Here is a 22,374-nt window from a genome sequence, read left to right as displayed (position 1 = left end):
TCTACCTATAATATATATAAGATGCAGGCTGTAGCTAGGAAAGTGGCAGGCTGCAGATAGGTAGCTAAGTGGCAGGCAGGGGCGGGAACAGCTTACCTTGGTTCTGGCCGGCGCGAGTTCCCTCCTAACACTTCCCGCCCTTCACAGCGTCTAACAAAGGGGCGGGGTGCGTGGTGACATCACCCGCATCCCCGCCCCTTTGTTTACACGGGGGGCAGGGAATGCCAGTGACCGATGTGTACAGTTAGAATCAGCGGAGCGGGGAGCGCTCTCTCTCCCTGCTCCGCTGATTCTGTCAGTGTACAGCGGTCGGCGCGGGCCACAAAATATTGCACTGAGGGCCGCTAATGGCCCGCGGGCCGCGAGTTTGAGACCCCTGCATTAGATAGTACTTAGTTTTTTTTTTTATTTATTAGATACTAGTACATATTCAATAAGTAGTGCTTATTTAATATATAGTTTTTATTTTTTAGATACTAGTACTAATTTTAATTGTGACTAGTGTCAGCGCAATAGCCTATTGGTTAGCGCGCTGACATATAGTGCAATAGCATGTCAGGGCGTCGCAATATCGAATCCCGGCTCGATGACTTTTCCCTACTCTACCCCCTCTCTCTCTCCCACTTCACTTCCTGTCTCAATACTGTCCTATCTAATAAAGGCAAAAAGGCCAAAAAAAAAAAAAATAGTGTCTAGTAACTATTCTGTTGTAACAAATTCAAAAAATTTTCCATTGATTTCTGAGGTATCTGTCATTGAGATATCAAAGGTTAAGCATTGACTAGTATGTATTCCAACTGGGACTAGTACATATTTTTATGTACTGCTAGTTATTCATTAAGTAAAGGTACTTACTAATTAGTTACTGGTACTAAATGAATAGATACTAGTACTCAAATATTAGATACTAGTACTTATTCATTAGGTACTATTACTTAATCGTTATATACTAGTATCTATTTAGTGTACTAGTACTTGTATGTCAATCATACTAAAAACTAAAATAATCCATGTCAGAAGTTCATTCAAAAGTGAAAGTTCTTTCTGCCTTTAATTACTAACACTCCCATCATTGATACTACTTTTAGAACATAAATTTAGATATTTTACCATATGAAAATACAATGAAATTATGAAAATTGTGAAATTAAAGCAATAGTGCAGAGATCTGGTCCCCGCGTCAGGTCAGGGTGCGCCTGTAGCCTTTAAAACGCGCACACCTAGACAGTTTAATCTCCTTCCTTTGTGTACAAAACTCCTCGCATCAGGTAGGCTTTTTTGCAAAGATCAAAAAGTCAGGGAGGGATAGCACTACCTAACTTTTTATTTTATTACTGGGCAAGTAATATTCAGAAAATAATATACTGGTTACCTAGTGTGGATCCCCCAAATACCCCTGTGTGGGTACAAGGAGAACAATCTTGCTCTAAATTCAAACTTAGTTCCCTGGTTTGCTCTTCACTCTCTCTAATGGGAAATAATAATTTCTCCTCTCCTAATCCTGTATTGATTCACACCTTAAAAATTTGGTCCCAATTTAGAAGACATTTTGGTTTACAAACAGCTTCCATTTTGGGTCCTGTAGTCTCTTAACATTCTATTCCCACCGTCTTACATGGACTCTGCTTTTTCTACATGGGAGGAAAGGGGAATTAGGTTTTTAAAAGATTTATACCTAAACAATATTTTTTGCTCTTTGAAGAGGTTGTAGGACATTTCAGGTTACCCAGATCTCAATTTTTTAGATATCTGCAGATTAGGAGTTTAATCAAGAAGGTATTTGTTTCCTTCCCAGAAACACCCCCTAGATCACCCATTGAGAATTTGCTTGAGCTGAACGCACAAAGCAGGGGACTCATCTCAAGCATTTATTCAATTATTACATCTCGAAACACACAGAACTTGGAGTTTATTCGTGAAGCTTTGCAAAGTGATTTAAATTGAGAATTTTTTTAGATCTAGAATGGGCAGGTGCCATAACTCAGGTGCATTCATCCTCACTATGTGCTAGACATGGCTTAGTTCAATTTAAAGTTCTCCATAGGCTACACTTTACTAACTCTAAATTAGCCAAAATTTGCCCAAATGTTAACCCTGCATGTGGTAGATGTTCACAATCATTCGCTACCACTGCTAATACAGTAGGTGAGAGTTCAAAGTGGCTATTACCGCCGCAGCATATACTGCCGCGGTTTGAAATAGGTGCCGCTCTGTTTTTAATGTATGACCGCAGTTTGTGAATAAGCCGCCAGGGGGCGCAAAGGGACGGGATGCGAACAGACAGAAATAGAATATACAGCAGCTTTAAATATTATACTGTGTTTGTAAATGAGATTAAACAATAAGTCAAAACATTATAATTCCTTCATTTGTCATTTAAAATTTGTTAACACGCTTTATTGTAAACTTTTTAAGTGCAAAGAGGATTCATTTTGGAAAATAGAATTGAGGAAATAAAAGACAACTAAAATGAAAGCACAAACATTCAGTACAAATAAGTAGTCTTAAATAAATAAATAAATAAATAAATAAAGCAGTCTTTTAGCCTAAATATAGAAAGATGTTCAGTGTTTGCTATTTTGATAGGACTAAGACAAGACATTTACATTTATGTTTTTATTTCTGTTTTTATTTCCATTTTCGTTGTGGATTATTTTTTTACTATCTCATTTTGTGTCTTAATTATTGTACATAATAATAAACAAATAATGAAAAAAAATGAATAATGAAAATGGGCCTAAATAAATTATTTATTTAAAGACATTGCCGCGAATCACTGAGAAACGGTCAGCAGCATGGTCTAAAGAGCTTAAGTTGAATGCTGCTTCATCAAAAGCAAAAAAAAACAAATCGACCTACCTTAAACAGATCACTAAAAGTATAATAAAAATATTTTTGCCGCAGGACATAAATTAAGTCTCGCAGGTTTATTTTTAATAATTTAGTTTCAGTTCAGTTTTTTTTTTGTTTCAAAACGTCAATGTTCTCCTTTAAAGTAGCTATAACTTGTTTTTTTTGTTTGTTTTTAACTTAATGGCTCAGTATGTTTTGTATTTTAATTTCAATTTCAGTCACCTTGCATATGCGTGTGAAATATAATGCGCGCATAACCGCGGAAAAAGAAGAAAAAGCTGTCAAAGGTTAGAGCTTATTCATCAAAATTAGCTATATTAAAATACAGCATGTATGTTAATACAGGCAGAGTGTGAACAAACTGAAGGCTAAGATATGCGCTTGCCTTTTAATGCATTTAAAAAGATTTGCGGCCTTTTTATAGGCTACAGGCTACTATGGTGTATAATAATGTTTTTTTTTTCTTTTTTTGTATGGTAAAGGACAATGCACATTATCTTATTGATGTAAACTTGGGCTAAAACTTACCATTGATAAACGTGACCTACCTCAAGCAGATCACTTAAAGTATAATAAAAAATAATGTTGCCGCAGGACATGAATTAAGTACCGCAAGTTTATTGTTAATTATTTACTTTCAGTTCTGTTCTTTTTTTTTTCTCAAAACGACAATGTTCTTCTTTAAAATAAAACTTGTTTTTTTGTTGTTGTTTTTTTTTTTACTTGTAATGGCTCAGTATCTCAATATATATATTCTTAATAAACTTCACAGCCACAAATATTAAAAACACAACTTGTATTAAAACTGGCCGAGGATTAGAAAGAATACGATGCTTGTTATATAATTTAAATTTTGATTCCAATTTCTGCATGCACATTTTTTCACTCACTACTCTGCCAGAAACTTCGCAGCCGGAGACAACCTTCAATAATCTAAACATTTGTTTAAAGATGGACTGCAAGATGTGCTGAGTGGCTACATGTGGTGAAGAACGATGGCAAAGCTTAGTGTGATTATTGTAATAAACTAATAAGTTATAAAGCATAGTGTCCCGACCAACAGGACTAAGCATATGCGGTTGGCTCATTATTCACAAATATAGAATTAAAATAATGGCGCGTTAGGTTCATTGTGTATCGTTGCATTGTGCAACCAACAAGAGTTGTGCATTTTAGTTTAACTTTTTGAGCGTTATAAGCAGTTCGGTGTTAGTTTTTATTAAGCAGCGCATTCTCTCCGCCTCCTCGTTTATAACCAACGGGACACACTGCTGAAGCAGGAGAGACACTCCATCATTCATAATCTTAGCTGATGTATCGGAGTCGAAAGAATATATCAAAGAGGAATGTTTTTTTACCAGTCCCAATATGTTTAATCCTTTTTTTTTCATGTCATTTCTCTTCAGCAAATTATATATATATTTTTAAAGCTGCTTGTTGCTTTTAAAACTGAAAGCAGAGCCCGTCAATTGGTGTTTTTCCATACTCCTTTATGAATGTTTTATTTTATGATTAAAGTCTTTAATGTGCCTTTTAATAGTTTTATATTATTCAAAGCAGCACCTAAATGCGAATTTATTTTCAAAACGTGGCATGAGAGCGATGCATGTCATGTGTCGCATGATTGCCTTTTTTTCCTGCGCGTGCGTGATCAATTTCTGATATTTTTGCATAAAGGTTTTAATCAAAAGACAGGTAATTTAATTACTTTCGATGTCTAAAATATTTGTTAAACAAATGTTAGTTCAAAAAAAGCATATGCACATATAAAAACTGTAAAACAGATAAAAATGCATGGTCTTATTGGAAATAAAGTAAGTTAATTATATATTTCATTATTTAATGCATAAAATAGGCTAGTCTTTTTATAAATTGAGTTTAATTGATTTGAAACTTTTAATTGCATTTTTATGTCCTGTAAATAATGAAAGTTGCATCAGATTGATAAAAATAAAAATGTACCTGCGTGAACAGGGCCACAGTTACTTTTTTTTTTACTGACTGGCAAACGCGTCAGAAAAAACTGCTGAATCTCTGCGAATATTTGGTTAACTTCTAAAACAAATGTCTGGTTTATTGATGTTAGTAATGCATAAAAAATGCAAAAGCTCATTAACCCACTGATGACAGCCAGGGAATCACTGACCCATCACATTCTTACGAACATATTTTATTTATTAAAGTTATTATTTCATTGACCTGAACATAACGGGTTATAATTACTAACCCGTCATCTAAAACATTAAAATAATAAAATAGCCTATTATTTTATTTGTAGAGCTTGATTAAATTGATGTTTTAAAAAATGTCAAGCAGTATTTGTCTATAGCTTTAATTAATTTATATAATAAAAAAATAACAATAATAAAATTATAAAAATACAAAGATAAAAAGAGTAGCATTTTGCTAATTATAATATCTTTATATTTATATCCATGTGTTGTTTCATATTCATTTTATTTCACTTGATGCATTCGTTATTTAATGTTTGAATACTGAAATAAATAACAGCCATCGTTTAAAAGGTTATTTCACCATCAAAATGTATGCCTGTTATATGTATCTTTAACCTTTTCATATAAAACTGCTGTGCAGTGTAAATAGGACCTTAATACAGATTAAAACGAAGTTGTCTGAAAGGATGATGGGCATGGCATGTCTATTGTTTTGGCTAACGTTGTGCATATTTGAAAATAACTGTATTCAGCTAGGCTATGTTCTGTGTTTTTTACGTAAAAATATATTCGTTTTGGCGAAGGCTAGGAGCGTAATATAGATATTTCAAATAACACGTAGTTCAGTCCAGAAGTTGCTGTGCATAGAAACATTCATTTTCATAAGGCCCCATATTTAATGCGGTTTCGTTTTAAAACGCATAGGTTTTGCTATGGTTACGCCATCCATCCTACGTCTGAGTTTTGGATTTTGTATATCCATGTTTGTGAAAAACATGTGAGAGTGGAGACATACCCCTTCCCCCATCTCATAACCAAAAGCTTGTCTGTCAGGTATTAATAGGCATCAGTGAGGCCGAAATCATGTCGCGTTTCCACTGTCGGGCTTGTAGCTCGCAGGGCGTCACGCAAACCCAGCCCCCAGAACGTCCCCCGAATCAAACGTCGCACAATTATTTGTAATTCTTTAAATTATAGGCCATTTCAATATGGCTTAGGCTATTTTATCAAGATATGACACTATTGTTAAAGTGTACAAAAGGGGACATGTAATTTGTTAAGTTTTATGTCTTTCTGTTGTATTCATATTGTGTATTATCTGCAAAATAAATAACAAAAATAAAGAAGCCGCTCGCAGCATCAACAGAGCTGTGAAGGGAGCGCTCGTTTGCTCGGTCTCACACACATATAGGCATCTAAATGCACACAGACACACCTTTTAAACTTGACAAAAACTCTCTAAAACCTTTACTGTCTGCTGTGTCTTTAATATGGTGTAAAGATTATAATGCGTTATTGAAACATCAAGGGGGACGCAGCAAAGTCACTTATAAATTAAAATTTTATTATTTTATGCAACAGCCTTACATTTAAAACGGAAACATAAGGGCAATTATAAGCAAAAAGACTTCAGCCTATAAGGCTAGATGTTTTCTTTCCCTTATTTATTTATTTGTTTATGTGTTTGGCGCATGTAACTTGTGTGCGATCAGAAAACTAGTGTAATGACGGTAAGCCATCTTTCCCAGATTCAGTGCAAAGTCCGCCTCTCCTTTCACTCCGCCCCAAAGCAATTTTTTTTTTTTTTTTAGAGATGGTACATTTGAATTGCCTCTGCTCACTTTCCCCCACCTCAAGCATGAAAGTTGGAGAGAGAAGTATAGCCTATTTACACCTTGATGCCTTAGCCTCAATAGCAAAAGATCATAGCCCATTTACACCTCAAGACAGTGCAAAATTAGCGGAAGAAAGTCAAATCAGAATCACGCAGATAAAGCACACCAGCTGCTTCTATCATGAAACTATTAAAATGGTATTGGCATAACTGATTATTTGCAGCAGCTTTTTTTTTTTCGTGCAACAGAAATGCGACGTTGGGAATCATTTAATGAATAAAAAGGGTTAATAGTGAAATCGGCTTTTCATTGCATTTCTTTTAAATATATCAGTGCATTGAAGGCCTTTTATGGTGTCATATCTCAATAAAAAAGCCTAAGTTATATTGAAATAATTTAAGAATAAAGATATAAAAATAACATTAAATAAATAAACCAATTATAAATTTGTTTTGGTTGTCTTTATTTTAATGCCCTTGTGATAATGATGTGCTTTATCATTATGGGCGTGTTACTTACTATCACTTACTAACGTGATTCAAATGATGGATCTGTGACAGAGAAACTAGGGGTTTTGGGAAACGATTCATATTCTCATCCCCCCCCCCCCCCCCCCCCCACCAAAAACAAATGCATAGTTCAGCAGCAAGTTACTGTACTTCTTTGTTTGGGAAAGCACAGGTCCGCTAGCGCCTCTTTCTCTGGGCCAAAGCAAGTTGATTTTTAAAATATTAAAGATATAGATTAATGAAATATTCAGCAAAAGAGACATTTATTTCATATTTCACTATGCATTTCATCTGATAGGCTAGTCTATAGCTTAATTAAACACATATTGTCAAACCCACACATATTGTATGAAAATGAAAATGGCATTTAGGCCTATGTTATTATTAGACTCTGACTTGTTATTTGTTGCCTATAGGCTATTTTCACATTTGAGGTGCTTTACTGGCATGACAAATAACGCTCTGGTTACTAAAGTAACCCTCGTTCCCCGAGGAGGGGAACGGAAATGCTATTGGTGGATTTTAACTAGAATCTACAAATGGGATATTTCGTTTCAGAAAGCCAATTGTCTGAAAGAGTATGGAACGGGCCAATGAATGCCAATGAATTGGCAGCGTAAGCTTGCGCACGTGTGCTTCATTGCCAATTATCTCCGCATATAAGCACAGGTGGATCAAGCACACGCCATCCTTTTAAGCTGAAGAGACTGAACTAACAGCTAAGGGACAATCATTATGGCGATGCTAAATAGCATTTTACTTTAGTAACCATAGCGTTCCCCTTCGGATGGGGAACTCCAATGCTATTGGTGGATTTTACAGATACACAACTATTAGCAATAAAACATTAAGGCAAAACAAACTTTTAAACAGTCTGAAATGAAATGTCTGAAAATCGCATTGGCTTTTGTGCCAAGACAATAAGAGAGCTATTTACCCCGGACAGGAAGAGGGGCGGGAGACCAGGCACCATGAGAGACACACATATGTCTCGTCTTCCTTTGTGTGTAAGATTTAATTTTTGTAGTCATGTGAGGGTCAAAATAGCCGGATTTCCTTGATGGGCCATTACTTAGTAACTTGTGGCGACAACACGTTCTTTGTCTTATAAAGGGGGAAGAAGAGTGTATTGGAATTAAATGCCAGGCAATACTTAATTAAGAAGGAGATGAAGGGGCGCAATGAGGCTTCTATGACTGCTGATTTTTAATTTAGCTATAAACATGGCACGTTCCTACAATTTGGTTAACATAAAAGGTTGTAATAAAAAGCATAGCACATGTGCAGTCTTAAATGAATGCCGAGAATACAAAAAGAATGGAGGAAATAGTTTTGGGTGGAAATATAAGCAGTGAATCAGGGAATGTAGCTTGGAAAATAAGGAAATTTGTCCCAATTTATCATTAAAAGGTGTGTCAATTTGGAATATTCCTGAACCGATAGTTGACATGAGACTGTTGGAGAACAGAGTAAAAGCAGATTTAGAAGATATAGCAACAGCTACAATATTAGTATTTTTATGAGAGATTTTTTTATTCTTTTGTACAGATATACACAGATGGGGCAAAAGATCCAGTTGAACAAAAATTAGGAATACAAGTATACGTGTCAAGATTTAACACCAAAAAAAGTTTAAGAGACTAATTAAGTGACTAATCGTCCGTATATACATCAGAACTAACAGCTATAACTATAGGTTTGCAATGGATGGAAACAAATAAGCCAAATAGAACTGTAATTTGTTCAGATTCTGCATACACACTTAAAAGTATAATATCTACAAAAACTAATAGAGAAGATTTAATAATGGAAATTTATACAATATTATATAGATTTAAAGTAGAGGGTGTAAATGTACATTTTTGTTGGGTACCGGCACATATTGGAATTATTGGAAATGAGATGGCAGATAAATTGGTAAAAGAATCATTGAAGAAACATCTTGTCGATATTAAAGTACATTTGGGCAGGATTGAAATGAAATCAGTAATTAATGAGGAAATAGCAAATATTTGGCAACAAAGATGGGAAAACAGAAACACATGTAGATGATTTTATAATATTGTCAAAACTGTTGGGAGAAAGAAACAATTTCATGGAAGACAAAGAAGGGAGGAAATAATGATTTCAATGTTAAGGTTGGGTCACACTGGATTACATGCAACACTTGCATTAATGGGGAAGCATGTGGAAAACATACTGTGGTAATGTTGACCAAAGAATTTATTCAATCAATCACTGATTCTAAGTCTTATTCTGCACTCTCAGGATTATTTTAATTAACAAACCTTAACATGAAGCTAATGCTGAATTTAAATTTGCAAGTTATGTCAAATGTTAATATGTAGAAATAACAAGTTAATGTCTTAAAATAACAGATTATGCTGAAATAACAATTTAATTTCTTAAAATAATCAGATTAAATTTCCCTCTTTCACAACTCCCAAGCTTTAATTTTTCACCATGCATTTCAGGGCTACTATAATTGTAATTGTTATCGTATAACCCAGTTTTTTTATGCTCAGTACTTTAGTTTTAAAATCTAAAAAGTATGATTGTAAAGATAAATAGACTTATCTTACCTAGCAACTACAAAACACCAGTTGTACAATACAGCTGAGGCAATAACAAACAGCCAGCGGTAATACAGGTCATCAGCAGGTGACAATATGAAAACATCAGACTTTTTCCTGATAAACCAAATGAATTTTAATTAGCATTCTTGTCAAAAGGCTATTGAGATCTTGTCCAAAGGTAATCGTGCAAGCAGACAAACTCACTTAGTTTTGGCACTCGTGTTCCCATCCTGAATATCATGTCTACTGATGCTTAATCTACTAGTAGCAATTTGAAGTTCAGGTCCTCGGAAGCGCTCCAAGAATGAATCTGGCCTTTCCTCCTCTTCCTGGAGGCTTTTATGGGCCCATTCTCTAAGAGTGACTACCATATTCACCAACCTGTAAACAAGGAAAAATAATCAATGTAAAACGGACATATTTACTTAGGTTTTACACCTCTATTTTACTTGAAAAGTTTACTTTCCCCACCAGTCCAAGTACTTGGTATTTGTTTTAGTTTTTATTTACCTCCTACTACATTTCCCATGATTTTACAAAAGTAACAATAGTTAAACCATAGTAACCACAAAATGAACTAAAGTTTTACTTAGTTTTTTGTAGTAAAACCATAATAAATACAAAATGAAGTTACACGAAACGTCTACAGTTACACATGTAGCCATGGTTCCCGAATGGAAGGAGACGCTGCATCTCTATTACAAGACACAATGGTATTCCATCCCTCTCTTATAACCTCCTGAAGCACAGGTGAAATCAATCCAGTGCAATTGGCCGGACCTACTGTGCATGTGTGATAACAGACCAAAGGTATACAAGCACCATGCAGACAATGACGTCTTGAATGGAGAGCACCAGGTATGAAAAAGTATGGCAAAGTGACGCAGCGTCTCCTTTCCTTCAGGGAACGTTCGAGGTTACTAAAGTAACCCTTCGTTCCCCGAGGAGGGGAACGGAAGCACTATAAGTGGATTTGATTGTTAAAATCCACGTATGGGAGGTTCGGTTCAGAAGCTACTCGTCTGAAAGAGTATTGAACGGGCCAATTAAGAATGAATTGGCAGCGCAAGCCTGCGCAGGTGAGCGACATAAGCAATCAACTGAGTATATAAGCTCACCTGGCGCCAGCAGACGCTATCCTTTTTAAGCTGAAGAGACTTTTAACAGCTAAGGGACAGTCATTATGGCGACGGAGTATAGTGCTTCCGTTCCCCTCCTCGGGGAACGAAGGGTTACTTTAGTAACCTCGAACGTTCCCCTTCGGGGGGAACTTCAGCACTATAAGTGGATTTGATTGTTAAAATCCACGTATGGGAGCCCATTGAAAGCGCCATAATGACTGCACCTTACCAACACCCACCATTAGAGAGCGGTCAGGCAAGCGTGACGCACCCAGATCACAAGAGGCGTGGTCCTCCAACGTGCCCATGGCCCTAACTTATCCTACTTCAAAAGAAGTTTTACGGAATAGGTATCTTTTTTGGGAGTCGCTAGCGTCTAGATAATTCTAGGAATACACGACAGTACGTTGGGAAGCGTGCCATCCCAGTAGGGAGGACGCTGCGGAGACCATCCGCACCCAATAGGGGGAAACAAATGGAATTACATATGGACTAACCCTGAAAAGGGGGAGTGTGCATAAGAAGGTGGTTAGCAGATAGGGAAAGCACGGGTCTGTTCAGTGGGGGAACTTAACCGTGGCGGAAAAGCATATGGGGATCACCAGCGGGGATCGGCCATAGCAGGCACCTATACCCAAAACGCGGGCTGACCAGCGGGCAGACCTACTACGTAATGGGCCAGCAAGTGACTCCTCCGCTGAGTCAGTGCTGGGGGCCTCGGAGGAATCTGCAGGGCTCACCAAATGGGGAACTTTACTGACAGACAGGAGGGTGCACATCTCTCCGTGTTAGGGAAAAAAACGCACCGCAAGAGTGTACAACACCTACTGAGTTGTTTCCTCAATCACCAAAGGTACCTAACACCCTTGAGGAAACCGGCTCCACTCGCAGATTATAAAATCTTGCAAATGTGTTGGGTGTCGCCCAGCCCGCAGCTCTACAAATGTCTGTTAAAGAAGCGCCACGCGCACACGCCCAAGAGGATGCAACGCTCCGAGTGGAATGCGCATGCACTCCTGGAGGGCGCGGCTGGCCTCTGCTCAAATAAGCACATGAATGGCCTCCACAATCCAGTGGGATAAATGTTGTTTAGACACGGCACTTCCCTGCTGCCGTCCGCCATAACAGACAAAGAGCTGCTCAGAAGATCTAAAGTTCTGAGTACGGTCCACATAAATGCGCAGAGCGCGAACTGGACAAGTAAGGACAGGGCTGGGTCTGCCTCCTCCGGGGGCAGCGCTTGCAGGGTTACTACCTGATCTCTAAAAGGAGTGGTAGGAACTTTGGGCACATAACCCGGGCGGGGTCTCAGAACGTGAGAAAATCCCGGCCCGAATTCCAGGCACGAGTCACTGACCGAAAATGCCTCCAGGTCCCCGACCCTCTTAATGGAGGCCAACGCGACCAGCAGAGCTGTCTTCAGGGACAGAAATCTTAAAGATACTGTATCGAGTGGCTCGAAGGGATCAAATCGCAGGCTCGTGAGAACGAGGGCGAGATCCCAAGAGGGCGTGAGAGGGGGGCGAGTTGGATTAATTCGCCTAGCGCCTCTGAGGAACCGGATGATGAGGTTATGCTTTCCCACGGTGCCGCCAGCCACCGCGTCATGGTGAGCGGAGATGGCAGCAACGTAAACCTTGAGAGTGGAGGGCGACAGCCTGCTGTCCAGCTTCTCTAAGGAAAGAGAGCACAACACTGATCTGGCAAGATCGGGGGTCTTCTCTGCGAGAGACACACCACTCAGTGAATAGACTCCACTTCAGGGCGTAGGCGCGCCTCGTGGAGGGGGCTCTAGCCTGAGTGATGGTATCAAGCACCGCGGGCGGCAGGTTACCTAAGTCTTCCTCGCGTCTATGGACCACACGTGGAGGCTCCAGAGATCGGGACGAGGGTGCCAGATGGTGCCTTGTCCCTGAGAAAGTAGGTCCTCTCTCAAAGGGATCTGCCAAGGGAGGGCCGTCGCGAGGAGCGAGAGCTCTGATATCCAGGTTCGGTTGGGCCAGAGTGGCGCAACTAGCAAAACCTGCTCCTCGTCCTCCCTGACCTTGCACATTAACTGCGCGATCAGGCTCACTGGGGGAAACGCATACTTGCGTACGCCCCGAGGCCAGCTGTGGGCCAGTGCATCCGTGCCGAGAGAGCCCTCGGTTAGGGAATAAAACAACTGGCAATGAGCGTTCTCGGGGGAAGCAAACAGATCGATCTGGGCCTCCCCGAATCGCGCCCATATCAGCTGGACAGACTCGGGGTGGAGTCTCCATTCTCCAGAGTGAATCTGCTGCCGTGAGAGCACATCGGCTGCACGGTTGAGCATACCTGGGATGTGAATGGCGCGCAGCGACTTCAGCCGCGGGTAACTCCAGAGGAGCAGACGGCGGGCGAGCTGAGACATGCGGCGAGAGCGCATACCCCCCATGCGGTTGATATACGCCGCCGCCGCCGTACTGTCCGTCCTGACCAGCACGTGTTGCTGCCCCAGCGCCGGAGAAAAACGGCGGAGAGCAAGGAACACTGCCAACAGCTCTAGGTGATTGATGTGCCAATGCAGCTGGGCACCTACCCACAGGCCCGCAGCTGCATGCCCCCGACACACGGCTCCCCAGCCTGTGCTGGAAGCATCTGTCGAAACAACAACATGACTGGACGCCTGTCGATCTTGAAGCCAGTGCTGAAGTGGTCTCATATGGAGCAATCCGAGCGGCGTGACGGCCGCAGCGGAAGCCATATGCCCCAGGAGCCTCTGAAAATATTTCAGTGGGACCACTAACTTGCTGTCGAGCTCCCTCAGACAGTTCAGTAGCAGGCGAGCGCGCTCTCCGGATAGGCGCGCTACCATGGTGACCGAGTCCAGCTCCATCCCGAGAAAAGAGATCCTCTGCACCGGGGCGAGTTTGCTCTTTTCCCAGTTGACCTGCAACCCCAATAGGCGGAGATGCCGGAGCACCTCGTCTCTGTGCGCAGTCAATTGCTGCCGAGAGTGGGCTAAAATCAGCCAGTCGTCGAGATAATTGAGTACGCGGATGCCCGCAAGCCGCAGAGGCGCTAGGGCACCCTCCGCGAGTTTGGTGAAGACCCGCGGAGACAGAGAGAGCCCGAAGGGGAGGACCTTGTACTGCCATGCTCGACCTTCGAACGCAAACCGCAGAAACTGACGGTGGCATGGAAGAATGGAGACATGAAAATACGCGTCCTTCAGGTCTATGGCTGCAAACCAATCCTGAGGACGAACGCATCGGAGGATGCGCCTCTGCGTAAGCATTCTGAACGACAGCTTGTGAAGGCAGCGATTCAAAACGCGCAGATCTAGGATTGGCCGTGACCCACCACTCTTTTTGGGTACGATGAAGTACGGGCTGTAAAACCCGCTCTCCATCTCGGCTGGAGGTACCGGCTCGATTGCACCCTTCGCCAGGAGGGCAGCAATCTCCTCTCGCAAGACAGGGGCGGACAGGGGATTGACCCTGGTGAAATACACGCCCGTAAACCTGGGAGGCCGTTTGGAGAACTGAAGTTCGTAGCCGAGTCTGATCGTGCGTATGAGCCACTGCGAGGGGCTGGCCCGCGCTAACCAGGCAGGCAGAGCCCTCGCTAATGACGTCATCGCAGCAATCGTTGACGTACCCGCGGAGGGGCAGCGAGGAGCGGGTGTGCTGATCCGGGGAGCGCGAGGGTCCCACAGAAGAGCTGGAGGAGAGCGTTTCGCTCTGGCTCCGCACCCTGACTCCTGAGAGGGGGCTTGGGGGCTGGGAGAAGGGAGACCGTCCCCCCAGCGCCCGAGAGCCGCTGGCGGAGCATGCAAGCCCTGCGAGCTGAGAGGCAGCGCGTCCCAGACTGGCGGGGCTTGAGCTGTCACATCCGGGGAAGGGAGAAAATGCTCTTTGATCGAAACTTTGGTGGCACTGAAAAGTACAGTTGGATTTTGGGCCCCGCCCTCCAGCGGGGAAAGAGCAAGTCTCCACTTCTCCGGATGGCCTGTCTCAGGGACGCTTCGCGGTCCGTTTACCGGACTTAGCGGCGCCCTGGGCAGGAGGGGCTACCGGCTTTCGGCGTGCTCGACGCGCTCGCTTCGCCGGAGGTGGGGGCGGGGCATCGGCCGTTGGCGGGCGCCCTCGGCGAGGAACAGCGGAGGTGGATGGCTCAGCCGGGGATGGAGCGGGCTTACGGCCCCGCCGATAGATGACTTTGCCCATCGCATCCGACTGCTCGCTCACCGCCTTGAACTCCTGGGTGAATTCACCGACGGTGTCGCCGAACAGGCCAGCCTGGGATATGGGCGCGTCAAGAAAGCGAACTTTGTCGACATTGCGCATATCTGCCAGGTTTAGCCAGAGGTGGCGTTCCTGGACCACAAGTGTGGACATCGTCCTCCCCAGTGCGCAGGCGGCGGACTTAGTGGTCCGGAGAGCATAGTCGGTCGCCGTACGCAGCTCGTGTAACAAGCCTGGGTTAGACCCACCCTCGTGCAGCTCAGCCAGCGCCTGCGCTTGGTAGCGCTGGTAGGTGGCCATCGCATGCAAGGCGGAAGCTGCCTGGCCCGCAGCCTTGTAAGCTCTAGCTCCGAGGGAGGCAGAAAACTTACAGGCTTTGGACGGGAGACGGGGCGGACCACGCAAAGCGGGGGCGCCACGCGGACAAAGATTGACCGCAATGGCGCGCTCCACCTGCGGGATCGCCTCATACCCCCTGGCAGCTCCACCATCCAGGGTGGTGAGGGCGGAGGCGGACGCAGCGCGGGCAGAGAAAGGTGCCCTCCAGGACTGCGTGAGCCTACTGTGCACTTCCGGGAAGAAGGGGACGAGAGGCTTCGCCTTCTGATCCTCTACGTAACACCCATCTAGTCAGTCCGGCCGCGGGGCTGGGGGATAAACCATCTCCAACCCGACGGCCGAAGCAGCCCGAGAAAGCACGGCCAACATGTCCGCTTCAGGATCCGTTTTGACGGCGCTCGCTTGCCCAGGGGGGGCGAGCGGGTCCGGATCATCGTCGGACAATGAAAGCCCGCCCACCGATGCCGCGGAGGACATCTGATCTCCGGTGTCAGCGAGCGTGAGAGCTACCATCTGATTAGACGGATCACTCTCAGTACCCGAAGCTTGGATGGAGCGCTTGGAGGAGCGAGAGGTCCGCGAGCTCGTGGGCGGCGGATTGTCTCTCGCTGAAGCCCTCAGATCTGCCCGAGCGCCCGCTGCAAAGCAGGAAGCAACTGGGGTGGCTCGCTCTCTTACGAAAGCTAACCGCGATCTCAACTGCGCAACGGTCATGGCATCGCAGTGACGACATGAACCGCCCCCGAGCACCACATTAACATGTTGGACCCCCAAACATGTAATGCAGTGATCGTGTCCATCATCCGGAGCCAGGAAACCCCCGCAACCAGAAACGCACAGTCGGCGCGTCATCCTGAAAAGGACGTGCTGCACGACTGTGTTGCTCTTTTAGGATTCGCAACAATACGCACCGCTCTTGGAGGACCGGACCCAAAGGGACGCCAGGCAAGGGAGATACCCAGCTCGACCGTCTGCCGCTGCGTGGACTCGCTCTGGACCGGGATGAAACCGTTCTCTTGAAATGGCTGTAGATCAGCAGGAGGAACCCTCATAAGCTCGATCAGAAAAGGCTCTGAAGCGAAAAGGATAGCGTCTGCTGGCTCCAGGTGAGCTTATATACTCAGTTGATTGCTTATGTCGCTCACCTGCGCAGGCTTGCGCTGCCAATTCATTCTTAATTGGCCCGTTCAATACTCTTTCAGACGAGTAGCTTCTGAACCGAACCTCCCATACGTGGATTTTAACAATCAAATCCACTTATAGTGCTGAAGTTCCCCCCGAAGGGGAACCATGGTTACATGTTACATATGGGCCGCAGCTGAAGAACTTGATTGCCCTTAAATACCATTTTTCTTATTGGTGGGACAGAAATCGCTTTGCTTCACATTTTTGTGTTTTCCCAGGTTGCTTGGTCAGCCCTTGAGACCCATTTCTAACACTTCAATGTCATGTCAATGTCATGTATCATTCTGTTCCATACATAATCTTACAGTTTATGATATATGAGGCATGATCATAACTAATATGACTTTCTTTAATGCTATGAGTCAAGGTCTCTTCATATTTTCTGGGTGAATCCTCATTATGCATATGAGTGTGCCAGAAAAATCTCTCAAAAAAACTTTGCCCCAAAACCCTTGGCCAGTCAGTAGAGAATGGGTGTGACTTGATCAATATTTTAAAACACATCTACTCCTCAAAAGTCTTGGCAGATCGCTTGTCTGTACCCAGGTGTCTCACCTGAGTCCATGTTTTCTAATTTTCTGGCAAGTTAAACTCCATTTAAGTTTGCATCTCATGCATTAAGAAAGGACTTCTTAAAATACTCCATCTTCCACGCATCAAAGAAACTTGCACAACGAGAGAAAGAGACAGACCCACTAAATTCAGGTATTTAGTCATTCATTTATGGCTGTGTGCCCCTTTATCAAAAAAGTGTTTTTATATGCTTGCTGGTCTTTAATAGTTGTGTGGAAGTGAGGTAGAGTTGCCATTCTTTTTTCCTCGCTTTCTTTCAAAAACAATGTTTTTGTTGTTTCAAAAACAATTTTTTGTTGTTATGTTTTCTACATTTGTTATTTGTTAGACTAGTCAATAAATCACGCCAAAACCATGTTGTATTGTCTTTGTTTTGCCTCACAGAAAAGTCACTTTAACGATAGATCTTGCTACAAGCAAGTATATTAAAACTGCTAAACTATTCATCTACTTCACAAGTAGTTATAATTCCCTTTTCTAAATAAATAAATAATTACAGAATTCGCTCAGATGAGCGGGCGAAGTCATTGTTATACTAATTTAGCTAAATATTCATAATTAATAATAACTTGTTATTATTAATCATTAATATTTATAAACTGAGCTCATTTCGCTACACATATATACATGCGAGGCTCTCAAGTTTCTGCAGTTTTGGATATTGGTTTGTGCATTCCTGACAGTCTTATAAATAATCTTCGACTTATCCCTGAGATCACCAAAACACCAGAGGCTGGGCACCCTGCAGGTCTGAGCAGAATTGCTCTACAAAACAAAGACAGGGAAAGTGCAGCAGACTAAGAGCTAAGCTAAAGATAAAACCACACCAGCTCTCTTTACCCAGTATCTTTCTCGCCAGTGTATGGCCACTGTTGAACAAAAGTGGATGAGATTCAACTGTGCATCAACCACAGCAAAAGATTATGAAACTAAATCCTGTTGCACTAATTCACTTGATTTTGTTTGTATTGAAAAAAAAAATAAACAAACAAAAAACAGAAAAACGTGTAAATTACTGTGTTAAATGAAAATCTGAAATATTTTATGGCTCATGGCTATGGTTTAGTATTACATTTTTTTTAATTATGTTTTTAATTAAATTGGTCTTACACTTCATATTTTCTGTAGTATATTTATTAATTGTGGTACTTTTACCATAAACCAACATTTCAACCATTATGGGATGTGTTGAAAAAAAAATGCATTAATTGTGTTAACTAACGCCATTAGGAGTTAAGAAATGCAATAAAAAATTATATTGCTTTTGTCTTGGTGTGAAAGTTAAAGGGTTATTTGTAATACAATTTTGTTCTTTAATACAGCAGTCAGATATATGAACAGTACCTTTAATTTGACCTGCTCAAAAAAAAAAAAAAAAAAACACTTTCTGAATGTATCAAACAAAACTCATGCACAGAAGACAGCATGAGCATTTACAGCAAGTAAACTAATATCAATATTATCCCGCCTGCTTTTTGAGCGCTGACAGGCGAGGTCTTACACGCCTATGATTATTTTCCTCAACAGAAAGGGCTTTAGAAATGAAAGCGCTGTTCACCGATAGCGGAAAGAATACGAGGTTATCACAGGTATTGACACAGTGGAGAAAACTTGCACATCACACAAGCTTGTGTCTGGATCCACAGCTTTAACAGCAGAGAGGAAAAGTTACCTTACAAAGAGGCCAGTGGGTCAAAGTGAGGGAGAGAGAGAGGCAGAGGTGAATTTTTACAAAATTTCTCCCTAATAGTGAAACAGCGGCTCATTACTTCGTTACTATACATCTCTGGTAGTGAGGGATTTTAATCACTCAAACTTAAAGAAAGTGCTTCCCAAATTTTATCGAAACATTTTCTGACACACAAGGGGAAACAAAACTTTGGACAATGTATACACAAACATTGCTGAAGCCTACACTGTAACCGCTACCCCCAACCCCAACCAAAAAAGTTGGAGAGAGAGAGGGGGTAGGGTAGGGAAATGTCCTCGAGTTGGGATTAGATCTTAGGGCGCCCTGACTTGCTACTGCACCATTTTTCAACACGCTAACCACTAGGCTATTGCGCAGACTAGTATAAAACATTTAATGTCACATCACTAGGCTATACAGCATTTCCTCCAGAGTTTCATGCAATTTCGGGTGTTTAATTTTTAACTTTCGACTTTTGTTTTAATGGAATTTGATTCCACTTGGCGAACGAAAAGAAAAACCTCCGCATTCGTCACTCAGTGGTCATTTAAGGTAATGAAAAATCAGTGTTCACATGGTAGACTCTTATAAGAGTATTATCTTGATCTTATTAAAATCGGAGTATTGGTGTCCATTTAAATGTACTCAGAAAGTGCCAGATGAAATCACAAGCTGTCGAAGACAGCACATTCCTCAGCCTTTCAGCATGCACCCTCAAATGTTTCATTAAGTTTGACGTGTTTCCCCCTTAAACGCAACTTTTGTAAAGCATGTGCTTCGCGTTGTGTTGAAATCCTTGTGAAATACAGCCATACTTTAGAAAGCTTAGTTTAAGCAAATTTGATGAAGGCGATCAAGCGTGTTGAATCTAAAGGAAGACGCTCCGGCTGCCCTGTCCTGCGCGCGTTGTGTGTGTTTGTGTGCGCACGTGTTTCTTAGCAACAAACCTGCCCAAACGTTGTTGTTCGAGCCACTAAATCAAAAAGTTATGAATTGCCATGAGATTGCGTTGCACTCTCAGCTCACATAAACAGAAGGTACACAATAGCTGCGTCCCAAATGGCACACTATACACTCATGCACTATGTACTTATGCACTTACACACTCAACAGGATAGTATATGTATGCAGGATAGTATATGTATATGCAGTGTCATCCCAAATGGCACACTAATGTTTTTTTTACTAAGCAAAAATTCAAACCGTTTCCCTGATGATGTTTGACAGTTGCCAAATCAGTGAAATAAATGACCGAATTATCAAATAATACCTGCCATGAGTATTGCCGCATTCACCATCAGGAGGCGCTATAATCACTCTCGTAGGAGAATTTTGCTTTCACCATCCAAAATAAATAAAGTTATTCAACATGTGCTTCCGATAGCTCTGCACCTTTCGCTACGTAAGCAAACCTGCGGTCGTTGAGTGAGTGAAGTGTCCATCATTACACACTTAATTTTAGCGACTGAATGAGTGCATCATCCAGGTAATTAAAGTGCACTTGTTATTTTTAGAGTTTTCAGTGTGAACACACTACTTGCACTATTTATACTACAAAATGGCATAGAATAGTGCATAAGTATGCGATTTGGGACGCAGCTATTGTCCTCGGATAATTTTAACAGACTGGACTGTTTTAGCAATGTTTTGGCTGAATGTAAAGGAAGACTAAGCGAAATTGTTTCTACTTTATGTGTGTGTGTATATACAGGGCTTTACATTAACTTTTTTAATCACCAGCCACTGTGGCTAGTAATTTTCCAATGTTACTAGCCACTCTGCATTTTCACTAGCCACAATTTTGTTGTTGGGAAAATATATTTTATATGCAAAAATTTGACGTTGACATGCTAAAATTACTTGATTTAAATTGTGTGTTATGTCCACATGCGTCCTCATTCATTTCACTTTTTGTTTGTCGAGTATGAGTTTGCTCAATGAGCATGAGCAAATGGATCATGGTTTCACAGTGTTATATTGCAATTAGTTTTTATTTCTCTTGACTTTTTTTAGAGCTCAACATTAACGATGTACCAAATTTATCTCTATAACCACACTAAACAATGATTATTTCTTAGCCACAAATTGTTAATGTGTCAAAATAAGCAAGCATAGCTGTATACTATACTTTATATAACAAAACATTACTTAAAAAAAAGAAAAGCAATTAACTTTTAAAAAATAACTATTGTCATGTATCAAAAATATTCACAGTAATCTGTCGTGACTAAAGATCTCTCTGATCCCCAGTTAACTGCACATAAATGGAGAGCATCTCCCATTAAAGCAATGTTGTAAAAAATTATAATATATCAACCATTTTAACAAAAATAAAAGCAAAAAAAAAAAAACGTAAGCAACTGAAAGCAGGTGAAACATACCGTGTGTGATAATGAAAGAATGATCACATGCTCTGTTCAAAGTGAAAGCAAAGAGACATTTTGAGCTCTTAAAAGCATCAGGACTGCATATTCATCACTATTTGTCTAGTTTGTTTGAAAGAGAGTTGCGAATTCAGACCCTGTTCCAAACACGGTGCCTTCACGATTCGGAAGCGGGCACGCGTTAAGCAGTCACGCGCATCACATCAGCTGTTAGAGCGAGTGATCATCATCCTCTCATTTGGTATTTATTTGCTTTCTTCTGCTCGCATGATCACAATTATTTTACTTCTCATTTTTAAGATCACATTTGCACGCATATTGGGTCATCCTTATATTATCAAACCCTGCTTTTAGGAAAACTACAATTTAAAAATTATTTTCAACCAGCCAAAGTGGCTAGTCGAGGTGTCTATCAAACCCGCCAAAGCTGAAATCTGTTAATGTGTCAATTTAAAGCCTTGTGTGTATATATATATATATATATATATATATATATATATATATATATATATATATATATATATATATATATATATATATATGGGTGGAGCCGAACGGTATTCGGGAAGGCATACACGAATACTTATTTCGAACAAATACTTGAAAAATTATTTGTATTCGGGAGCAAGAAAAACATTATATCAAACAGCTGCGTTTGCTCATGAGACCACAGTGCATGCCCGCGTGAGTGAGTGACTGAGTAAGAGAGTGAGAGAGAGAGAGAGAGAGAGAGAGAGAGAGAGACGCTTAGTCAGAAGAGGGCGGGGCAGAGGGCGGGGCAGAGGTAAAAGGTGTCTGGCACAAGCTTCTCCACAGCAACAGACAGAGAAGGCTCGGCTGAACGAAAAAATACTTCACTGCATCACTATTTTTGTACCTTAATTGGGTTCCAGATGCAGTTTATAAACTTGTAGCGGAGTTTGATCGGGATATTCCATTACGCTGCATTATTGACGTCTGCAATCGGGTGCTCTCTGTTTACGCAACGTTAGCTCTGTTAGCGCGGTAATTTAGACAATAGACTGTTGACAGAGTAACGTTAACGTTCGTTTATAAAGGTTAAAATTATGCTTGTGCAGTTGCGTCGAATAGTATGCATGTATGGGAGTTATATGGTATTATTTTGCAGACAGCAAGATATATGCT

General features: G+C 41.6%; 1 protein-coding gene across 1 annotated transcript in view; it reads right to left on the bottom strand.

Annotated features, from left to right (window-relative positions):
• Positions 1–22,374, bottom strand: part of cnga2a (cyclic nucleotide gated channel subunit alpha 2a) — a 92,003-nt gene that overhangs the window by 13,995 nt on the left and 55,634 nt on the right. Inside the window, 2 exon segments of the mRNA NM_001044746.1 lie at positions 9,735–9,842; positions 9,933–10,109. Of these exon segments, the coding sequence (NP_001038211.1) occupies positions 9,735–9,842; positions 9,933–10,109 (285 nt within the window).

The sequence above is a fragment of the Danio rerio genome, chromosome 14 (assembly GCF_052040795.2).
Source record: "Danio rerio strain M-AB ecotype USA chromosome 14, GRCz13ab, whole genome shotgun sequence".
Lineage (NCBI taxonomy): Eukaryota > Metazoa > Chordata > Actinopteri > Cypriniformes > Danionidae > Danio > Danio rerio.
Note: the sequence above shows the minus strand (reverse complement) of the source record. Positions and strands in the feature narration are given on the sequence as shown.